Genomic DNA, 19,688 nt, shown 5'->3' with positions numbered 1-19,688 from the left:
ATGAATCAACAGTTGAAATTAAACATTCTAGTTCAATCTTAATGTGTAATTTCCCTCCCTGCAGCACTGCCCTGCCCTCCTAACAGTCAGTACTCAGACTGCACTGCCCCCTGCCCCCCCACCTGCTCTGACCTCTTCCCCAGCTTCTGCCACCTCCCTCCGACCGCCTGTGTTGAGGGTTGTCAGTGTAATGCTGGCTACGTCCTCAGTGACAGCAAGTGTGTTCCTCTGGACAAATGTGGCTGTGTGGACTCAGATGGCGAGTACCATGATGTGAGTGAAGCAGGGTCCATACCACTGCTGACTGAACATCCTGAATGTTGACATCAGGAACACATGTGGCTTACAGATAGAGAGGAAGATAGTTAGTTAGACAAATAACAGATGGATAGATAGACTTCTAATGACCCACTGATTTGTCTAAAAGTATACACTTACAAGAATAATGTAGAAAACATTTATTTTTACAGGTGTGTAATTTAGATCTTTCTAAAATTTACCAATAATAAAGGAAATACCAGTGAAATTTGTTGCTGATCATAGGAAAAAATACAGTAAGGCACAAATCTGTCACAGAAAATATCAACATTGTTTCAGCTTGGTCTAATGCCAATATACTATTTCTTATGAAACTGAGAAAATTGCATCCAAAATCACCAACTGACACTGACATATCTATAGATCTAAATCTATCTGGTGTGTGTGTGTAGATGGGAGACTCTTGGCTGACAGGTAAATGTACTAACTCCTGTACCTGTAATCTTGGTGGCACAATCACTTGTAAGGACCACAGCTGCAAATCAAACTCAGTGTGCGCTCTGGACAAAAATGGAGATCTCTACTGCAAACCCACCAGTAAGTCCCTCAGTCTCAGAGGCTACAGCTTTCAATTTACATTACAACATGTTGTAACTGGCATGCAGCTTACAGACTTTAAACCTTAAAAATTCAAAATTGGCGAGTTCACAATTCATGGAAAGAAACAGTAACTAACCTCTTTTGCATGGTTTTCTTCTGATCCATTTTAATCTCTCCAATGAATTTATCATCCTCCAGGGTTTGACAAGTGCAGCATCTCTGGGGATCCTCACTACCGAACATTTGATGGTTTCACCCATCACTTCCAGGGTCCCTACACCTATGTCCTGACTCAGGGACCCAGCCTGCAGAACTCCCTGTCACCCCTGGTGGTGAGGGGCAAGAACATCAGACGTGGGGGGAACAGCAGAGTGTCATTCCTGGATCAGATGTACATTGATGTTTATGGTGTCAATGTTCGCTTCCTGCAGAAGAAGGCCGTCCTGGTCAGCACTTAGTCTTTGTTTCCTGTTTCTTGTCATCAAAATGAAAACATGTCACACAACTGTTTTCCAGCACAATACTTCATGTTAACTTGCTTTTTTTTTTAATGACTTGCACTGCATCCTCAGTGTTCATCCTCGAAAGCAATAAGTACAACATACTGCATTCATATTGTGCCCCATGTAGGTGAATGGAGAAAGTGTTGCACCTCCTCTGAGTCCAGTTACTGGTTTGACCATCACAATGAACTCCAGGCAGGTCCAGCTCACCACTGACTTTGGACTCACTGTACGCTTTGATGGCAACTATCGTGGAGGTAAAATACACTGCCCATCAATAAATGTGCTGCTCTTTGGCTTTTTTTAAAAAACCATTTCCCTACCATGTCTCTGTTGATGTATCAGAGATCATACTGCCCAGCACCTATAAGGACTCTGTCAGAGGGTTATGTGGAAACTATGATGGCATCACTAGAAATGAGTATATAAAACCTGATGGTACAGTGACCAGGGATCTGAATGTGTTTGGAGAAAGCTGGAGAGTCAGTGACCGACAGGCTGATGGATTGAAGTTCTACAACCTTCTTCACACCATCCATGTCCGCAGGTAGGACCAAAGGACCATGGTCACTGCCTTAACTGTAAATACGCTTTCAGTAGGTTTTGATATTAGTTTAGAGTGGGGCCTGCTTAGAAACATGGAAATTCATTGTTGGAAACAGTTATGCTCTGTCCTTCCATCCTTGTCATGTGTCCCCAGGAGAGAGGTGGAGACCGATCCAGATTCAGGATTTGAGACGTCTGACTGCTCTCAGTCTCAGCTCAGTGAATTCAACAGTGTGGCTCAATGTGGAGCCCTGTCTCATTCCAAGGGACCATTTGCTCCCTGCCATACCACCCTGCCTCCCCAAACCTACCAGAAGTAAGTAGTCTGAGTGTGTGTGGTATGTGGAACAGTTCTCTGGGAGAGATACAGTGCTTTTTAAGTGTGCAGTGATACACAAATATGATACACGTGTTTGTCCCTCAGCGACTGTGTGTTCGACCTGTGTGCTGAAGGGGGCAGTACAGTGCTGCGTTGTGCCAGTTATGAAGCGTACGCTGTAGCCTGTCAGGAGGCTGGAGTCAGACTGGGCTCATGGCGGCAGCAGCTGGGCTGTGGTAAGATGCTGAACACAGTGCATTCTTTCAGGTGTGAACAGTCTACAAGGGACAGTCACTAAACTCCTCCATTGCCTTTGTGAATTTGGAAACTACAACTGCTTAACAGTGCACTGTGCACTTTATCAGACAGGCTTATGACTACCTGTCTCTCTCCCAGTACTCTCCTGTGCTGCCAACAGCACCTACTCCAGCTGTATGTCACCGTGCCCCGCCTCCTGCGCTGAACTGTCAGCCCCTTCAGACTGCGATGCCACTTCCTGTGTGGAGGGTTGCCAGTGTGCCTTAGGCTTTGTCATGAGCGAGGGAACCTGTGTACCATATAAACAGTGTGGCTGCACCTTCCTCAATAGATACTACCCTGTAAGATGAACAGCTACAGCAGTGACTGTGCATATATATTGTGTGCTGATGTAATCTTTTTTCATCATCCCTTTCTCCTCTTTCCCTGCATCCTGCAGTTGAAAGAGAGATTTGTAACTGAAGACTGTTCTCAGTCCTGTGAATGCACCAGCACCGGTGCCGTGTGCAAACCCAAAACATGCCAGGATGGTTATGTCTGCACCATCTATGACTTCAAACGGGACTGCTACAAAGGTGTGGGTTATTTATTAGTAATAAATAACTGAAATCAACACCAAGAATTCATAAAACATCAAATGTTTATGAATGAATTACTAGTTTGTCCTAATCTGTGAAGGAGTGCAAGGCTTGGTAATTAACATGTTTATTTTTATCTCTATATGGATCTTTACCACTGATTCCCATATAAGCAGTGCAAAAGATGAGCAAATTAGAATGATATGAAAATATCAGTAATGTCTTGTGTTGCAGCAAGTCCCTGCCTCAGTTACCCCTGTCTGAACGGAGGAACATGTAAAGACGCCAGCAACAATACCTATGCCTGTCAGTGCACTGAGGGCTTCGAGGGCCCCAACTGTGAGGTGGAAATAATAGAGAGCGGAGGACTGGGTATGGCCTGCTTGACCACCTTTGACCATCAACAATTTATTAGTCATATCATTTACAAACTAATGATTTGAGTCAAGTGCTACAGTATTCATTTAAAAGCTAGATATCTATATCAGACTTATGCTGCATTCATGTATAATGCATAATAAAAATATTCATATTCACATGCCCAATTTTGTTGCAGGAGTCTTTAAGTTTTCTCATTTTTAAAATATTGTTTTTTGTTTGTTTTTTTCTTTTGCTAATAAAGAGTCTGGGTTTATTTCATTTATTTGTTACAGAAACCAAGTGGATTATCCTGATTGTGGTCCTGGTCTCAGTCGCTGTCGTCATCATCATTGTGTGTGTTTGCAAATGCAAAGCCAAGTGAGTCTGAACTGTGGTTCTGGGATGTATGACAATGACAAATGTGTGAGATTGACAACTGTCTTGACATTTTTAAGACAGGGTTGTTTTGTTTCTTTTCTCCACACTGCCCTGTTCCTTAAGGAAAAGGTTTTATTTTCATTCCAGGTCAAAAGTTTATATAATTCAGAAGCAGAAATCATATCACAGTGGGTGAGAGAAATTCACCTTTTTTGATTATTGGAACCATACTGTATTAGTAGTCGGAAGGAAAGGGTTTGACTCACTCACTGCCTTGGTTCTGCCACCACTGATCTGCATGGTTTCTAATGTTATCTGTGGCCACTGTATTAATTACGTTGATCTTCAAAAGTCTTATCTGTTTTCTCCACAGGAAAAAAAAACATGAGCTGAAAAGCCTTGGCATGAAGTCAGCAAGTAAGAATGAAACTTTAATGGAGAAATAAGTTTAATACAACTGAAGTTCACATGGGCTTCTGATCTCAGATCTACTGCTAATATCTATCCCATCTTTCTCTTTTAGGTGTTCCATATTCAAATATAGATGACCAAAGAAATGACAAAGTAAACAAAACCAGTAGTATGTGATGAAAAATTGAATGCAATATCTGCTGTAGGAGGCCATCATACATAATCTGTTCTACAGCTAATTCAGTAAGTCTCAAAAGAACAATAAAACCTCTGTAAGAAAAATTTTTATCTTGTGAAAGTGGGATTATTATAGATATCATTCATATGTCCAATTGTTGCTTTCTTACCTCATACTTTTAAAAGATTTTACTTAAGTGTGTTAATTAACTGTTCAAATCTGTATGTGTCTTTAAGAATATATGTATTTTTGGAATGAAATATGTATAAACACGTGTGCTTGTCTTTGTTAATGCATCATTCACAGACATCATCATACATAGTACTCACTTTTCATTGTTACACATAACAGGGACCTTATTAAATTTTATTAGATAAATAAATTATTAGATAAGATAAAATAGACATTTTTTTAAATGTCAATGTAGCCCATTTCACAGCACAGCTTTTATGAGTTTTTGGTCATTTTATCAGACAAAATTATGTCTGCAACAAAATTGATCTTATAATAGACTCAATCCATGTTCTTCCCTCCCTCCTTTTGTTATTTCATGTATGTCTTATTACACAAGTAACATAGTCAATGCTGACATCTATCACTCCAAGCATTTCAAAGTATCTTCCAAATAGCTCACAATAGTATCTGCTGATGAAGTGTTCATAACATGGCTTCATCTGACATAAGCAGAGCATTTAGGTCATTCCTGTCTGCCATCTCTCATCACTTTTTAATCCTGAATATGCAATACATGCAATACAAAGGCCTTGAGCAAGAATCCAGAATAGCTAATAGATTATTTTACCTGTATTTATTCAAACAATTATTTCATATTGTGAAAGTTATTTACTCTTAAGGACTTTGAGCCTCCGTAGATGGAGGCTTAAGAATTAGATTTACACATGTAGATGTGATGTGATGAGGAAGGGGCTAAGGAATGCATTATGCTGAGGAGTTTCCTCCCAACTTTAAATGTTGACATGATAAATCTGAAGAAACCGTCTCTGATTTTGTTCCATAGATATGTAGATTGTCCTTTGACTTCATGTAGATCATCTCTTTGGTCTTACTGAGATTATTCTTGCACCACCTCATCAATGCTGTAGTCTGCTATAGCACTCAAATGAATGCCTTTTCCATGAGCCTCACTAAGCCCAAGATCCAGGTTTTGAGATAAATAAATATCAAACTAAAACCAAGATATTACCCAGCAATTTTAACTTCATTTGTCATTAAAGTATGGCATAGATCATGGCATCCCAAAATATATGTTAACTGAAAAACTGAACAATAATTTTGTTCACACACTGAATACAATTCCAGACATTTGAGTCACTGGAAAGGACTTTACAATACATAGGAATGAGGTGACAAGGCACATTCAGATAGTCTTATTGCTCTTCAAAAACCCAGCTCAAAAAAGAGTTCAATACATTCTGATTGAGCGCAATTAGAATTCCAGTGTAAAAAAGCAGCCTCTGTCATACAGGTCCACACATTTCCCCCAAATGTTTGGGCCTCCCTGTCAACATTTTTATATTACAGCAACCCTGAAAGTCATCATACATTTGAGGTATGTCAGGGGTCTGTAATAATAAACTGAATTAATTGTTGCCAATGTCCCGGTAATTAGTACCCTTCAACACTTGAACTCAACACGATGATCCTATGAGGTCAGTGTTTAGCATCCTACTGTGATAACAATTCAATTCTAGGGGGAAATACTGGAAATGTAAAAGAAAAGGTATGTTGACAAGCTGACGCCTCTACTCTGATTCCACTGTAGAGACTGGGGTTTGAAATATTGAGAACACTACACTGTAAAAGATTCAGTCTTGGAGTGTATGTGAGAAGTCAAACAAAAAACAAAACACATCAATGTATAACCTGAATCTGTAGAACTGTGACGTAACAACCCAACACTAACAATAAACAGTCAGACAATTCGATTTAAAATAATAAGCCAGTGTAAAGACCAGGATCACACTCACATTTAAATTGTGTTGCTTTTTTTAAAAAAAATACTTTTTTCCTAATGAATGTCAATTTGAGTGCAGATAAGATGCAAGACAGCATCCCTTTAAGTCAGAGATGACATGCAGCTGCCATCCAGTATAAACTTGACATGTTTGTAGTCCAGTTTAAAGCACATAAGCTAGGCTCAGTTAGGCTTCTTTACATTTTCCTCACACAGGAAATGTAAGTAAGTAGAAGGTGAAAAATGATGGACTGCATTGTATGGATGTTATGAAAAAAAACAAAACAAACAAACAAAAAAAAAAACAGAGGTTGCAGTTAAAAACCTAACATGGAGAATTCCCACTCCCAGAATACAGAGCAGTATCTGTCCCACTTTATTTTAAGGGAACAGTTTGACATCTTGGGAGCTGTCTCTTTATGAAAGGAAATACCAACAGCAGATTAATGTGTGCTCCCAGACCTTATATAATCAGGTAAAAGTCCCCATTAAATTTTTACAATTCTCTGTTAGCTAAAATTATCAACCATCTACACACAGGAAGGCAATAACAACACTTCCCTGAGTAAAATAGAATGAAGACATGAAGACTGTACAATTAAGACTAATAACCTTCATGCGATAAAAACTCATCCAGCGAAATGATAAACCAGTGAATTTAAGAATTTCTTTAATCGGACCTGCTCTGTAGCATCACTCCCACATCAGCTCCACTCCTCCTCTACAGGCTCCCTCTTGAGGTCATCTGACAGGAGGAATAGTGACTAGTTTTACAGAGGTTTAGGTAAAATTCAAATTAATTCAAATAGGCATTATAATCAGAGGGCTAATCATACCTGCTGTTTACGTCTTGGACTGGTTCCAGCACTAACACCTTGCATTCTCTCTTGGCTATTTTGTCCAGTGAAATGAGGGTGTGATCAGGGGACAGGTAGGGAGCTCTGCTGACTGGAGATCCTACAGGAGGCGTGATGGGCCGGCACGCTATTGCGCTGCCTGACCTGGAGCCAGCAGAGACACTGTGTCATGGACATAACAATGAACAGGCTACATTTAAAAAAATGAACATCAGTTTTTGGGTAAGTGTGAAAGGACCCATAGGAGAGATGCTGAGCAATAGGGCTGGCAGGAAACTTCACTTCGCTGTCAGAAGATGCAAGTCTACTCTCTCTATGTGAGTGAAAACAGATATTTACTGTGACTACTTCAGAGGCATATTTAATGACAAAATTGTATCCGAGTTGGTGACAATAAATATTTGCTTTTATTCTTTCTTTCTGGTCCTAGTGAACACGAATCCTATGTACCTGATGTGGTGTGACCTGGGTGGTCGTTGGTGGGAGAAGCTCTGAGATCGGCCCAGGCTGCGTCTCTCCAGCAGCTCCCTAGCTGCAGGGTTGGATGATGATGATGGAGACTTACTCAAGAGTGACTGAGGCTCCATGGGAGGAGTGGACAAAGAGGCTGTAAACTGGAGCTTCAGTTTCATATGTTGACTCAGCTGCAGTGTTGCCATAGAGGAGGACAGGAAGGGCATTGTGAGTTACTATATGCAGCAGTGCTTCTATATTCCACCAAAACTAGGGCAATAAATACTCACCGCAATGAATAATGTGAAATCAGTGTGGTATGATGACAGTTACTTAATTTCTGGGTAAATGCATCTACAGAATCATGCATTATATTAGTGTCTGTCTATTCTATAAAATATGTATGACATCACCCGCTTCTCAAAAGAAACCAAAATGTTTAGAATAAAAATGTCTTAGATAATACAGAATAAGTATAAATATCAGAGTAGCACTTACCCTCTGGAATTTTAGCATTTCATTTTTTTCCATTATCTAAACACACAAACTGTAAAGGACTGTAAAGACTAAATCTTTCAGGGTGACTGTAAAGACTAAATCAGTAAAGGTAAGCCAGTGGGTAACTAAGTAGGTAAGTCAGTAAGAAACTAAGCAACAAATCGGTAAGTAAAAGTAAGTAAAAGTCGGTAGGTCAACCTTGGCTTTTGTCACAAGGATTTCTAGCCACATCAAGAACAAGACTCCTGAAGAGTATGGAAGTCCAACGTCAGGCTATCAACAATACAGTGAGGAAGGAGGGTTCCTACCTGAAGACCCTGATGAAGTGATTTACCACCATTTTAGGGTCTGAAGTCCTATGAACTCAATAAATTGGTTCAATAAGTACGTGAGGCACGTAAGGTGGTCTGAGAGTCTGTAACTACATACATCAGTCAGTAAATAACTAGGTCAGCAACTAAGTAAATCAGTCAGTCAGTGACTACGTAAGTCAGTAAGTGAGCAGACACCCAGACGCATTATTTCCTTTCTGGTACCTCAAAGAGTCCAGTCTTAAGGATCTGGAAGGCCACAGTGAAGGAGAGAGTGGAGCCCTTCCTACACTGTCCCAGGTTATTGAAGGGAGACTGGCACACCACTGCTCCCAACTTTGGGTCCTGCTGACCTCCTCTACAAGCTGAGCGATGGATGGATGGTTGAGATGGTGGCACAAACCAGATAGTTGAGGAAGAGGGAGTAACAAGCACAATGAGAAGAAAAAGAGGATTAAGACATTGCACTGCATGACTCACAGCACTAATTCCATCAGTGCAATAACAGTCTGTGTTACTCTTTTGAACCATAATACACAATTGCCAGTCATTTCTATTTTGCTGTTTGCCCTATCCCAGTTAAGCTACTGCATCTCTTTGAGGAATGGCTTTTATTATGAAATATTTGTGCAGGGTGTGAATAATGATGAAAAAAGACTGGACTAGAAGTGATTGAGATTGATTACTAAATGGGAAAAGTAAAGCATTAAAAATGGAGAAAGTGCTGAGTATGATCATACAATTAAGGTAAATTAAGGCCAATCCATCTGCTCAGGAGGATTGTGTGAGACTATTTGTGGAGTAGACCAGTGTACTATTCAGCCCTATCAATTCAATTCAATTTTCAATTCAATTTTATTTGTATAGCACCAAATCACAATACAAATAATCTCAAGACACTTTACAAAAACTAAAACTAAAAACCCAACAAATCCCTTATGAGCAAGCACTTGGCGATGGTGGAGAGGAAAAACTCCCTTTAACGGAAGAAAAAACCTCCAGCAGAGCCGGGCTCAGTTTGGGCGGCCATCTGCCTCGACCGGTTGGGGTGTGTGGATAGAGCAGAGAGAAAAGAACAGCAACAATAAACAACAAATAGACACTGCAGGTTGGTGGGACCAGTAACTGCACATCAGCGATATACAGCTCCAGGACCAGGGACACCTGCAGAAGGTACAGAGAGAACAGAGAGAGATAGAGAGCACAAACTAGGGGAGAGAGAGAGCACAAGGTTAGTGACATTCCATGGTGGAATATACATGAGGTGGGAGGAGAGGAAGAGAGGGGAGGGGAGCTCAGTGCACCGATGGTCCTCGAGCAGTCTAGGCCTATAGCAGCATAACTAAGGGATGGTTCAGGGTTGCCTGAAGCCAGCCCTAACTATATGCTTTGTCAAAGAGGAAGGTTTTAAGTCTAGCCTTAAAAGTATAGAGAGTGTCTGCCTCCTGAACCCAGGCTGGGAGCTGGTTCCATAGGAGAGGAGCTTGATAACTAAAGGCTCTGCCTCCCATTCTGCTTTTGGAAACTCTGGGAACCACAAGTAGACCTGCACTCTGAGAGCCAAGTTGTCTATTGGGATAATATGGTACTATGAGGTCTTTGAGGTATGGAGGAGCTTGATTATGAAGGGATTTGTATGTGAGAAGAAGGATTTTAAATTCTATTCTATATTTTACAGGGAGCCAATGAAGAGAAGCCAATATAGGAGAAATATGATCTCTCTTGCTAGTTCCTGTCAGGACTCTGGCTGCGGCATTCTGGATTAATTGGAGGCTTTTTATGGAGATATTAGGAAATCCAGATAGTAATGAGTTACAGTAATCTAGCCTTGAGGTAACAAATGCATGGACTAGTTTTTCTGCATCATTTTGAGACAGGATGTTCCTAATTTTGGAAATGTTGCGCAGGTGAAAGAATGCAGTCCTAGAGATTTGTTTTATGTGCTAGTTAAAGGACATGTCCTGGTCAAAAATAACTCCCAAGGTTTTTTACAGTAGTGCTGGAGGCCAGGGTTATGCCATCTAGAGTAGCTATAATTTTAGAAAAGTTATTTCTGAGATTTTTTGGCCCAAATATAATGACTTCTGTTTTCTCTGGTCATCCAGGCCTTTATGTCAGTTAGACAGGCTTGAAGTCTGGTTAACTGATTTGTGTTAACAAGTTTAATAGATAGATATAACTGAGTGTCATCTGCATAGCAGTGGTAATTAATAGAGTGCTTCCTAATGACCTATCCTAAAGGAAGCATGTACAGGGTGAACAGAATCGGTCCTAGCACAGAGCCTTGTGGAACTCCATAACTAACCTTTGTTTGTGTGGTAGGTTCATCATGGACATGAACAAACTGGAATCTGTCCGATAAATAGGATTGGAACCACTTTAACGCTGTTCCTCTGATACCAATCACATGCTCCAGTCTCTGTAATAAGATGTTGTGGTCAATGGTGTCGAATGCTGCACTAAGGTCTAGGAGGACAAGTATTGAAACAAGTCCAATATCTGAGGCTAAGAGAAGATCGTTGGTAACTTTCAACAGTGCTATTTCTATACTATGATGTGCTCTAAATCTTGATTGAAAATCTTCAAATAGTTCATTCCTGTGTAAGTGGTCTGATAGCTGCTTAGCAACAGCTTTTTCTAGGATTTTAGAAATAAATGGCAGGTTGGATATTGGTCTATAATTAGCCAAGATTCCTGGATCAAGACTAGGCTTTTTGAGTAAAGGTTTGATTACTGCAGTCTTAAAGGCCTGTGGTACGTAGCCTGATACTAGAGATAAATTTACCAAGTCTAATAAAGATGAGTTCATTAATGGTAATACAGACTAACTGCTACAGGATGAGCTTTGGTCTGTACTTTTGAGGAAATCAACGAGAGAGGCAAACTGCAGGTTAGACAATTAAGACTAAAATCCTACAAAAAGCTGTTGCTAAGCCGCTATCAGACCACTTACACAGGAATAAAGTATTTGAAGATTTTCAATCAGGATTTAGAGCACATCATAGTACAGAAACAGCACTGTTAAAAGTCACAATCTTCTCTTAGCCTCAGATAATGGACTTGTTTCTATACTTGTCCTCCTAGACCTTAGTGCTGCAATCGACACTATCGACCACAACATCTTATTACAAAGACTGGAGCATGTGACTGGTATCAGAGGAACAGCATTAAAACGGTTCCAATACTATTTAACGGACAGATTCCAGTTTGTTCAGGTTCATAATGAACCTTCCACACGAACAAAAGTTAGTTATGGAGTTTCACAAGGCTCTGTGCTAGGACCGATTCTGTTCACCTTGTACATGCGTCCTTTAGGCTATGTCAGTAGGAAGCCCTCTATTAATTACCACTGTTATGCAGATGACACTCAGCTGTATCTATCTATTAAACCTGTTAACACAAACCAGTTAACCAGACTTCAAGCGTGTCTAACTGACATAAAGGTCTGGATGACAAGTAACTTTCTACTTTTAAATTGCTTTCTTTCACCTGCGCAACATTGCCAAAATTAGGAACATCCTGTCTCAAAATGATGCAGAAAAACTAGTCCATGCATTTGTTGAACCATCCCTTAGTTATGCTGCTATAGGCCTAGACTGCCCGAGGACCATCGGTGCACTGAGCTCCCATACCCTAAACCCCCCCCCCATTCGCTTCCCTTCCCCTCTCTTTCTCTCCTCCCGCCTCACATGTATATTCAACCATTGAATGTCACTAACCTTGTGCTCTCTCCCTCTCTCTCTGTACATTCTGCAGGTGTCCCTGGTCCTGGAGCTGTATATTGCTGATGTGCAGTTACTGGTCCCACCAACCTGCAGTGTCTATCTGTTGTTTATTGTTGCTGTTCTTTTCTCTCTGCTCTATCCACTCACTCCAACCGGTCGAGGCAGATGGCCACCCAAACTGAGCCCAGTCTGCTGGAGGTTTTTTCTTCCGTTAAAGGGAGTTTTTCCTCTCCACTGTCGCCAAGTGCTTGCTCATAAGGGAATTGTTGGGTTTTTAGTTTTTGTAAAGTGCCTTAAGATGATTTGTATTGTGATTTGGCGCTATACAAATAAAATTGAATTGTATTGAATTGAATATACTGTATACATGCCAATGTGAACAGTTACACCAAAAATATTGTTTGAAATATTGTTTTGTCTATATTTCCTGTGTCCCCTGTAGCTAGCCCTCAGCAACTTCGTTTCATTACTCTTATTGGTTTCACCTGTTTCCTCTGCTCCCAGGAGCTCCCCACCCCGTCTCTCTCCTCTGTGTGTGTGTGTGAGTGTGTATATGTATGTGATCGAGGCAATGAGGTGATGAGCCGCACCTGTCTCCGTTTGCCCTTTATGAGGAGCTGTACTTATTCCACCTCACCTCTTCACCTCATTGCTGGATTGCCAGATCATTGTGTGCTTACTATTGTGTGTGTGGTGTTAGTTTGTTAAACCTCCTTGGTTTCATCCTAATTCCTAATTAAGTTTGGTGTCTTCTGGTCCTGTTTCCTATGAGTCTTCTGTTTCCCTTCTGGTCCCCTGGCTCTTTATCCTCTTTTGCTGTCTCCTTGTTCCAGTTCTCCTGCCTCTCCTAGCCCCTGTGAATGTCCTGGTTCCTGCTGTCTTTTCATGTGTTTCCTTTGTCCTCATCTGGTCTCATGTTTCCTAGTCTGACTCCTGTCTCCTGTGTTCCTAGTATCATGCTTTGTATACACCTGAGTTGAGTTTTGATTCATTTATTAAATAAAGTCTGTGTCTGCCTCCTTGGGTCCAAATAAAATTATTTACGCAAAGTGACATAATATAACTTTTTAAAGGATACTTTTAAATATATTGTTTCTATTAAAAATACAGTTCTGTTTTATAAACAGAACAAAAAAAAACAACACACACAGACAGACACACACGTCCCTTATATCCATCTTTGAAAAGGGGGAAACCCTAGGTCTAGCTAGCATTAGCTTTCATAGCTTTCATAACTTTCATAGGTCAAGATTATCGATCTGACAGGAGGGTAGTCCTGTAACCTCAGCACTATGAAATTTGAATCATAGCTTGGACTAACTTAAATTTGGAGTCCTGGAGCAAGACATGGAATAGATGACTTATCACACTATAACCACTGCCAATAGCTGTTTAATTGCCTGCGTTTATTAAAATTAATATAGCAAAGGATTGTTAATGCCTCGACACAAATATTAGGCCTCTTTAAACACAATAGTGTTCTGTACTCAACCGTGCTGTTGAATTCCATCACAGCTGGTTTTTACTCTGGAATACCCAGCAAAGATACCTCAAAGGCTGCTGTTTCCATCTGGACACAGCTCAAGTCATGACCACAGCTGGCCTGACTTTCTTTATGCCAGTAAAGACAGCCAGATAAATCCAAAGCAATTACGATTCCACGTCCCTAGAATTATTACACCACATGTGATTTGTCAAATTACATTCTACATACATTGTTCATGTATTACACCATATAATTTTTGATGAATATTTAACTAGATCACAAGTACAATTGTTGTACCTTACTGGCTGCCACTGCACTGTGGGATTGATTTTAAAATGACAGTGCTCGTTCTCTCTCTGTACCTTCTGCAGGTGTCCCTGGTCCTGGAGCTGTATATCGCTGATGTGCAGTTAATGGCCCCACCAACCTGCAGTGTCTATTTACTGTTTATTGTTGCTGTTTTTTTCCTCTCTCCTCTATTCACTCACCCCGACCAATTGAGGCAGATAGCCACCCAAACTGAGCCTGGTTCTGCTGGAGGTTTCTTCTGTCAAAGGGAGTTTTTCCTCTCCACTGTCACCAAGTGCTTGCTCATAAGGGATTTGTTGGGTTTCTGTTTTTGTTTTTTTGTAAAGTGCCTTGAGATTATTTTATTGTGATTTGATGCTATACAAATAAAACAATAGAATTGATCATATTTAATAGCCACCCACAGCCAGTTCCTTTTTGTATTCGTCAGATTTTTAACTCCAGAGGACCCGACTCAGTAAGTTCTTTTTCGGGAGTCCCAAGCTTTAGAAGTGCTTCCTAAACGGTACAGCTTTTTCACTTTCACTTTCATTTTTTACATTTGTGAACTTTAAATCCTAGTTTACTTTTGATTGCACTTTACCTTTATGTTTGTAATGCATTAGTTAAGAAATAAACTTTTGGGTTTGTTATGTATTAAAAGCATGTTTCTTTTTCTTATCACCATTTAAGATGGACTACAACTACAAAATATACACTACTCACTTTCCGAACTCCAGATGAGACGGACACCCAAGAAGTCGTGCAAGTTGTTCAGCAGGGTGTATTTTACACAGAAGTGCTCCAGAGGCCTGACGGCACTGGGACAGGAAGCTGTCATCACCAGCCGTGGACGATCCAAACGAATACTGGGCAATGAGTAACAACTGGAAATGTATCTGTAAATAAAGCAAACTATTATCTCAATTTGCTTTAACAGATCATCACCAGGCTTAGTGGCTTGTCATAGTAGGGAAATGCGGATTTTACATGTTTTATTTTGATAATTCTGGACTATTTCACAAACAAAATGATAATAAAGCAAATGAACACCAAAAAAAACTCAGCATGGCATGCATGGAGCATTATGTCCATATCTTCAGCTGCCACAAATGTGTCCTATGGATAAGGTTTGTACAGTGCCCAGACCAACACTTTTCTCAAACCAAGACACCTATTTACTGTACCCCACAGACAGCTGAAATGGATGATGGCCTCATTTCGTACAATAATGCCTTTAATTCAATGTTTTTTATTCTACTACACTGTGCTAAGAGAACTCAAATACTGTATCCCACTGCACAAGATTCTAGACAGAGATTTGCCAATTGGTTATATTCCAAGGAACACAGTTACCTTGTGACAGGAAGGTTTGTAGTGTACCACTGTATCACAGCCACCAATGGAATTTCCAGACCCTATGCAAATATGTACAATAACATTATTATAACCCATGATTACATACATGTGATCCACACATAGAATGTGCCACACAATGCAAAAAGGTTCCATTAAGTCAAGTGTCTAACAATATGTCTGGTGATATTCTATATATTGCACTGTCAACAAATCTGATGTGCAGAGCCATCAATGGACTGCTCTCACTAACAGGTACTGTTTAATGTTTATCAAAGCCTGACATATATTATGACATATCACTGGGTGGCATATTCCTTTATACAATTTAGTAAAAACCTTAGTCCTAACTATGCCCAAAGACCACAAAACTACTTCATAAAATGTCTGCAAATTAATTCTAGTCATTGATTTAGATTTTCCTATAATTTGCGGTCTGTAGCTAATTTTGTATTCAGTTTACTAAGATTGGTGAAGTGATTTTGACATCTGAAAGAGATGTTGACCTTTGAGAGACCCAGTGATTAAATAAAGCAGAAATGAAGGAAAATGACACGCCCTCCGTTGTGACTTCTTACCTCACTGGTTTCCTCCTCTGCTTTGTTCTGTAGTTGCAGCTGGAACAGGAAGTTCTGTTCCTCCAGAGCACTGAGTATGCTAGGTAAACGTGATGACTCACTGTCTAGTCGAAAAAATGAAGCCATGGTGACCTCAGCTGATCGGTGACTGTAGTGGTAAGTGGAAACAAAGAAGGGTTTGTTAGGATTGGTTTAAAACATAGCTTCTGGTTTGACTACCTGAACATGTAGTAGCTATTTTAAAGCATTCTAGGATGGCCTCCAGATATCTGACAGTGTAGAGTCATTGCACATGCACTCACCAGACATTGTCAACTGTGAGAACTGAGCCATCTGGCATCATGGGGAGGTAGGATGAGTTATAATTGGGAAGAATCTTCACATCTCTGACGTACACCTCCTCCCGATAGTTGCAGTTCAGCACTGGGGGAAGGCAGTAAGGAAGGAAAAAAAATAATTTCTCATTAGCTCTTTGTCCAGTCATTCTAAATCTGGGCCAATAAATCATTAAGAACATTTTGGAAGTTTGTCATCATCTGCTAATCATGGTGTTTTTCATGGGACAGTAGGAAAAGCACAGGTGGAAATGAAGACCTGAATGATAACTGAATCTGTCTGCTTGGGTTTTAGGGTCTTGGTGTATATGAGTGTAAGTTGGTGGTCTACCTTTGAGAACAGTCAGGTGTTTTCCAGAGACAGTCATCTGCTGACACTGGACACTAGGAGGTGGAAGAACTTTCAGGGTGGTGCTGACTGGGAATGAAGGCAAACTCTTAACATCACTACAGAGGTTAAGAAGTCACTATCAGATTGGACAATGCTAATGTCAGGAACTCTTTAAAACTGATTTTGTACAACATTATGTGGTCTTGAAACCCGGTGAGTTCCAGGTTTTACACTCCAAACAATTCGGTTTTTGTGTGCCTATCCTGTGTAGTGCTGAAAGAGTGAACGTGTGTACCCTGTGCTTTGAAGGTGTCCTGGTCCTGTTTGAAGGTGTGTGCAGGACTCCTGAGTTGCAGAAGAGTTAGGTAGCCATGTTCCCTCACCTCCACTGTCTCTTCCTCTTGGTTCCACACAGTTACTATAATCTGACCACCACAGGGAGGCAAAGACACAACAGGACCATATTTATGCTTCATTCCATTACCAGTATGTACCAACTGCATGCTTATAAGAGGGCAGCACAGTGGCTTAGTGGTTAGCACTGTTGCTTCAATGCAAGAAGGGCCCGGGTTCGTAACCTGTCAGGGACCTTTCTGTGTGGAGTTTGCATGTTCTCCCTGTGCTTGCGTGGGTTTTCTCCCAAAAACATGCATGTTAGGTTGATTGGTGCCCATAGGAGTGAGTGTATGTGTGGTTGTTTGTCTCTATGAGGCCCTGCGATAGACTAGAAACCTGTCCAGGGTGTACGCCTCCCTTTCACCCAAAGAGAGCTGGGATAGGCTCCAGCAAATCCCTGTGACCCTAAATATGAATAGGCAGGAATAGATGGAGTTTTTAATATGGAAATTGCATTTTGGGGTTACTTTGTAAAGCAATAGTTCAGTGGTAGGTAAAACCTAGCACGTCTAAAGGAGAAACTCTTCTCCATTTACTAATATACAGGTCAGAATTTTTAGAAGAATACATGAGACTGTTAGATGCAATGATGATGCAGTAAACCATACAGTGACAACAGACAAAGAACTCATTCATTTTTCAGTGACCTTTTTCAGTGCCATTTTCAATGGCATTACTCTTACATGATTCTAACTGACTATTCCTCAAGGTAGAAAGTTATTTTGTCTGCAGAAAAAATAGTCAGAAAGTGTAAAAATTACATTTTGTACCACAACATGCAACACTGCCTACAACAGCAGAATACAGAGATACTGAAGGAATCGTTACTTCAGTGTAAGCACAATTTATATCAGCCCATAGTGTACATTGTTCTTGCAGGTGTGTCTGACCTTGGCTTTGACTGTATTGACTGGCAGCTTGTCCAAACAGATGCTGAGGCAGAATATAACCAGGTCATCGAGTACCACAGCAGACTGTAGGAAGGCAAGTACAGGATGAAATGTTAAAGATTACATAGTTTCAGTGTCTGAAACTAGGTCACTACATGCAAAATGAATTAGCATATAGATCAGAAACAAGCAAGGTTAGTATGACCAAACCACAGATGTTGCTTAGCAAACTTTAGACACAGACTTTTGTGATGAGGTTTCAAGTCTGATTACTTAACATGGCCAACCTGTCTGTGCATATGCTAGCTGAATCTTCTTGCAGCTCGATCTGCAGTCCTGTCTGCCCAGCAGATAACCACTTTGTTACCAAGTTTTCTTGGGCTTCCACAGTTCCCCTTTAAGATTTTAGACAGTGGACACTGTCTCCCACTGCTGCCTACACAGAAGTGGGGGAGCCTCACATTCAGATTCTCAGTTGCTCAGAGGAGTCCATGGTTACTACAGTGTGTCACAAACTGTAATGTCAGGGGATAATTCCTAATTATTTTGTACATGCCACATTTGCTGATTCCTTTCTATTGTGCAAGTTCTTAAAAAAGTAAAAGTGCATTTAAGGAATGTTAATTGTTACACTGTAACATTTGTGTTGAAAGCAGCGTCATTTGTGTTGTCTTCAGTATATGGGCTGTATCTGTTCTGTCTGGCTGCAACCCTGCATGCAGTCAGCTGGAGGCTGCAGCTGGTTTAAAGCCCCTGATGGCCTGACTGCACTGGCGCACACGGTAAGGGTAAAGCCGACAACCCAACAAAACTAAAAGCAACAGAGCATACTCAGTGCTAAAGGGAAGTACACTTATGACTGTGGCTCTGGTCCACCCAGGAAATGACTGGAGATTAATTCCTATCACACTGTAGGTAGTGGCTTAATGTGGGCTTAAAGGTTTTCCTAAACATGTTATATCGCGTTTACAAGCCATTGTTTTAGGAAGATGTGAGGAAAGGGGGACCACCAGTCTTTACTACTTCATCCTTCTTACCTTCACCGGTTGCCTGTCATCACTGTCTGAGCGGTTTTGTGTGAGAAGCGGCTTGCACAGCATGAAAGCCCGTTTGCTGTTCACGGCTCTAGACTCTCTGAGCTCCTCTTCTTCGCCGTCCTCGCTGCAGCTACTCCGCAGATCTGGTTGGTACTCAGCGGCTCTCTGCTGCTGGCTTTTGGCGACGCACACACTCGCCAGAGCAGACAGAGACCCCGCTAGCTCATTCCTCACCGCCGTTTTCCGGGACCGCAGCACCAAGAGGAACTGAACCGTCTCACCGAGGTAGACGTGGTTTCTCCGCGGAAGACTTGTGTAGTCTGCCAGGTCTGACAGACTCGATATTGGAGCGGCGGGAAAATACAGAAAATATTCGCACTGTGATTCCATCACGACGTGAAGTTACAGTCATGAAGTATTGTTACCATACGCTAACACTTTTACCCTTCTACCATACCGCAAACAAGCGCCACGATCTTTTCATGTCACCGTATGTCAAAAGACAAGCTAAGTAAAATAGTTTAATATTTCATTACCTCAAATAACATAATTAAAGTCTCGTTCAAACGGAGAATACACATTTTCGCTGCTTAGTTTCCTTTCACTAGTAGCAATACAAACAGCAGTGCGGCTAATCGATGCCACCACACAGAGCGTTCATCAGACCAAACTAATCGATCACTAGGGGTAGGCGGATCGATCCAAATATTGATAGTATCGATACCAACGTTAGTATTGGTATTGATCAATACTAGAGTGATAGGTCGATACTATAAGTTTTAC

The 19,688-nt window shown here is 40.9% G+C and overlaps 2 protein-coding genes across 3 annotated transcripts in view; one reads left to right on the top strand and one right to left on the bottom strand.

The window, feature by feature from the left end:
• Nucleotides 1-3,804, top strand: part of LOC113146156 (IgGFc-binding protein) — a 56,350-nt gene extending 52,546 nt beyond the window's left edge. The window contains 11 exon segments of the mRNA XM_074933699.1: nucleotides 65-273; nucleotides 711-855; nucleotides 1,057-1,304; nucleotides 1,489-1,618; nucleotides 1,707-1,908; nucleotides 2,062-2,223; nucleotides 2,332-2,462; nucleotides 2,623-2,825; nucleotides 2,924-3,059; nucleotides 3,297-3,434; nucleotides 3,716-3,804. Coding sequence (XP_074789800.1) covers nucleotides 65-273; nucleotides 711-855; nucleotides 1,057-1,304; nucleotides 1,489-1,618; nucleotides 1,707-1,908; nucleotides 2,062-2,223; nucleotides 2,332-2,462; nucleotides 2,623-2,825; nucleotides 2,924-3,059; nucleotides 3,297-3,434; nucleotides 3,716-3,804 — 1,793 coding nt within the window.
• Nucleotides 3,805-5,182: 1,378 nt separating this feature from the next.
• On the bottom strand, nucleotides 5,183-19,633 carry trappc14 (trafficking protein particle complex subunit 14). Of its 2 annotated transcripts, none has more exons than XM_026333700.2 (12): nucleotides 18,906-19,633; nucleotides 17,869-17,952; nucleotides 16,878-17,007; nucleotides 16,583-16,669; nucleotides 16,219-16,339; nucleotides 15,917-16,064; nucleotides 15,339-15,400; nucleotides 14,709-14,881; nucleotides 8,709-8,848; nucleotides 7,672-7,865; nucleotides 7,201-7,383; nucleotides 5,183-7,109 (listed from the first exon to the last, which is right to left on the bottom strand). In XM_026333700.2, exons 1-12 carry the CDS (start codon nucleotides 19,293-19,295, stop codon nucleotides 7,106-7,108), a joined length of 1,716 nt encoding a protein of 571 aa, XP_026189485.1. In that variant the 5' UTR covers nucleotides 19,296-19,633; the 3' UTR covers nucleotides 5,183-7,105. The 2 variants fall into 2 exon arrangements, with proteins under 2 accessions (XP_026189485.1, XP_026189493.1); XM_026333708.2 differs by having other exon boundaries at nucleotides 7,201-7,365; nucleotides 18,906-19,566.
• Between the last annotated feature and the right edge of the window lie 55 nt (nucleotides 19,634-19,688).

The sequence above is a fragment of the Mastacembelus armatus genome, chromosome 18, assembly GCF_900324485.2.
Source record: "Mastacembelus armatus chromosome 18, fMasArm1.2, whole genome shotgun sequence".
Taxonomy (NCBI): Eukaryota; Metazoa; Chordata; class Actinopteri; order Synbranchiformes; family Mastacembelidae; genus Mastacembelus; species Mastacembelus armatus.
Note: the sequence above shows the minus strand (reverse complement) of the source record. Positions and strands in the feature narration are given on the sequence as shown.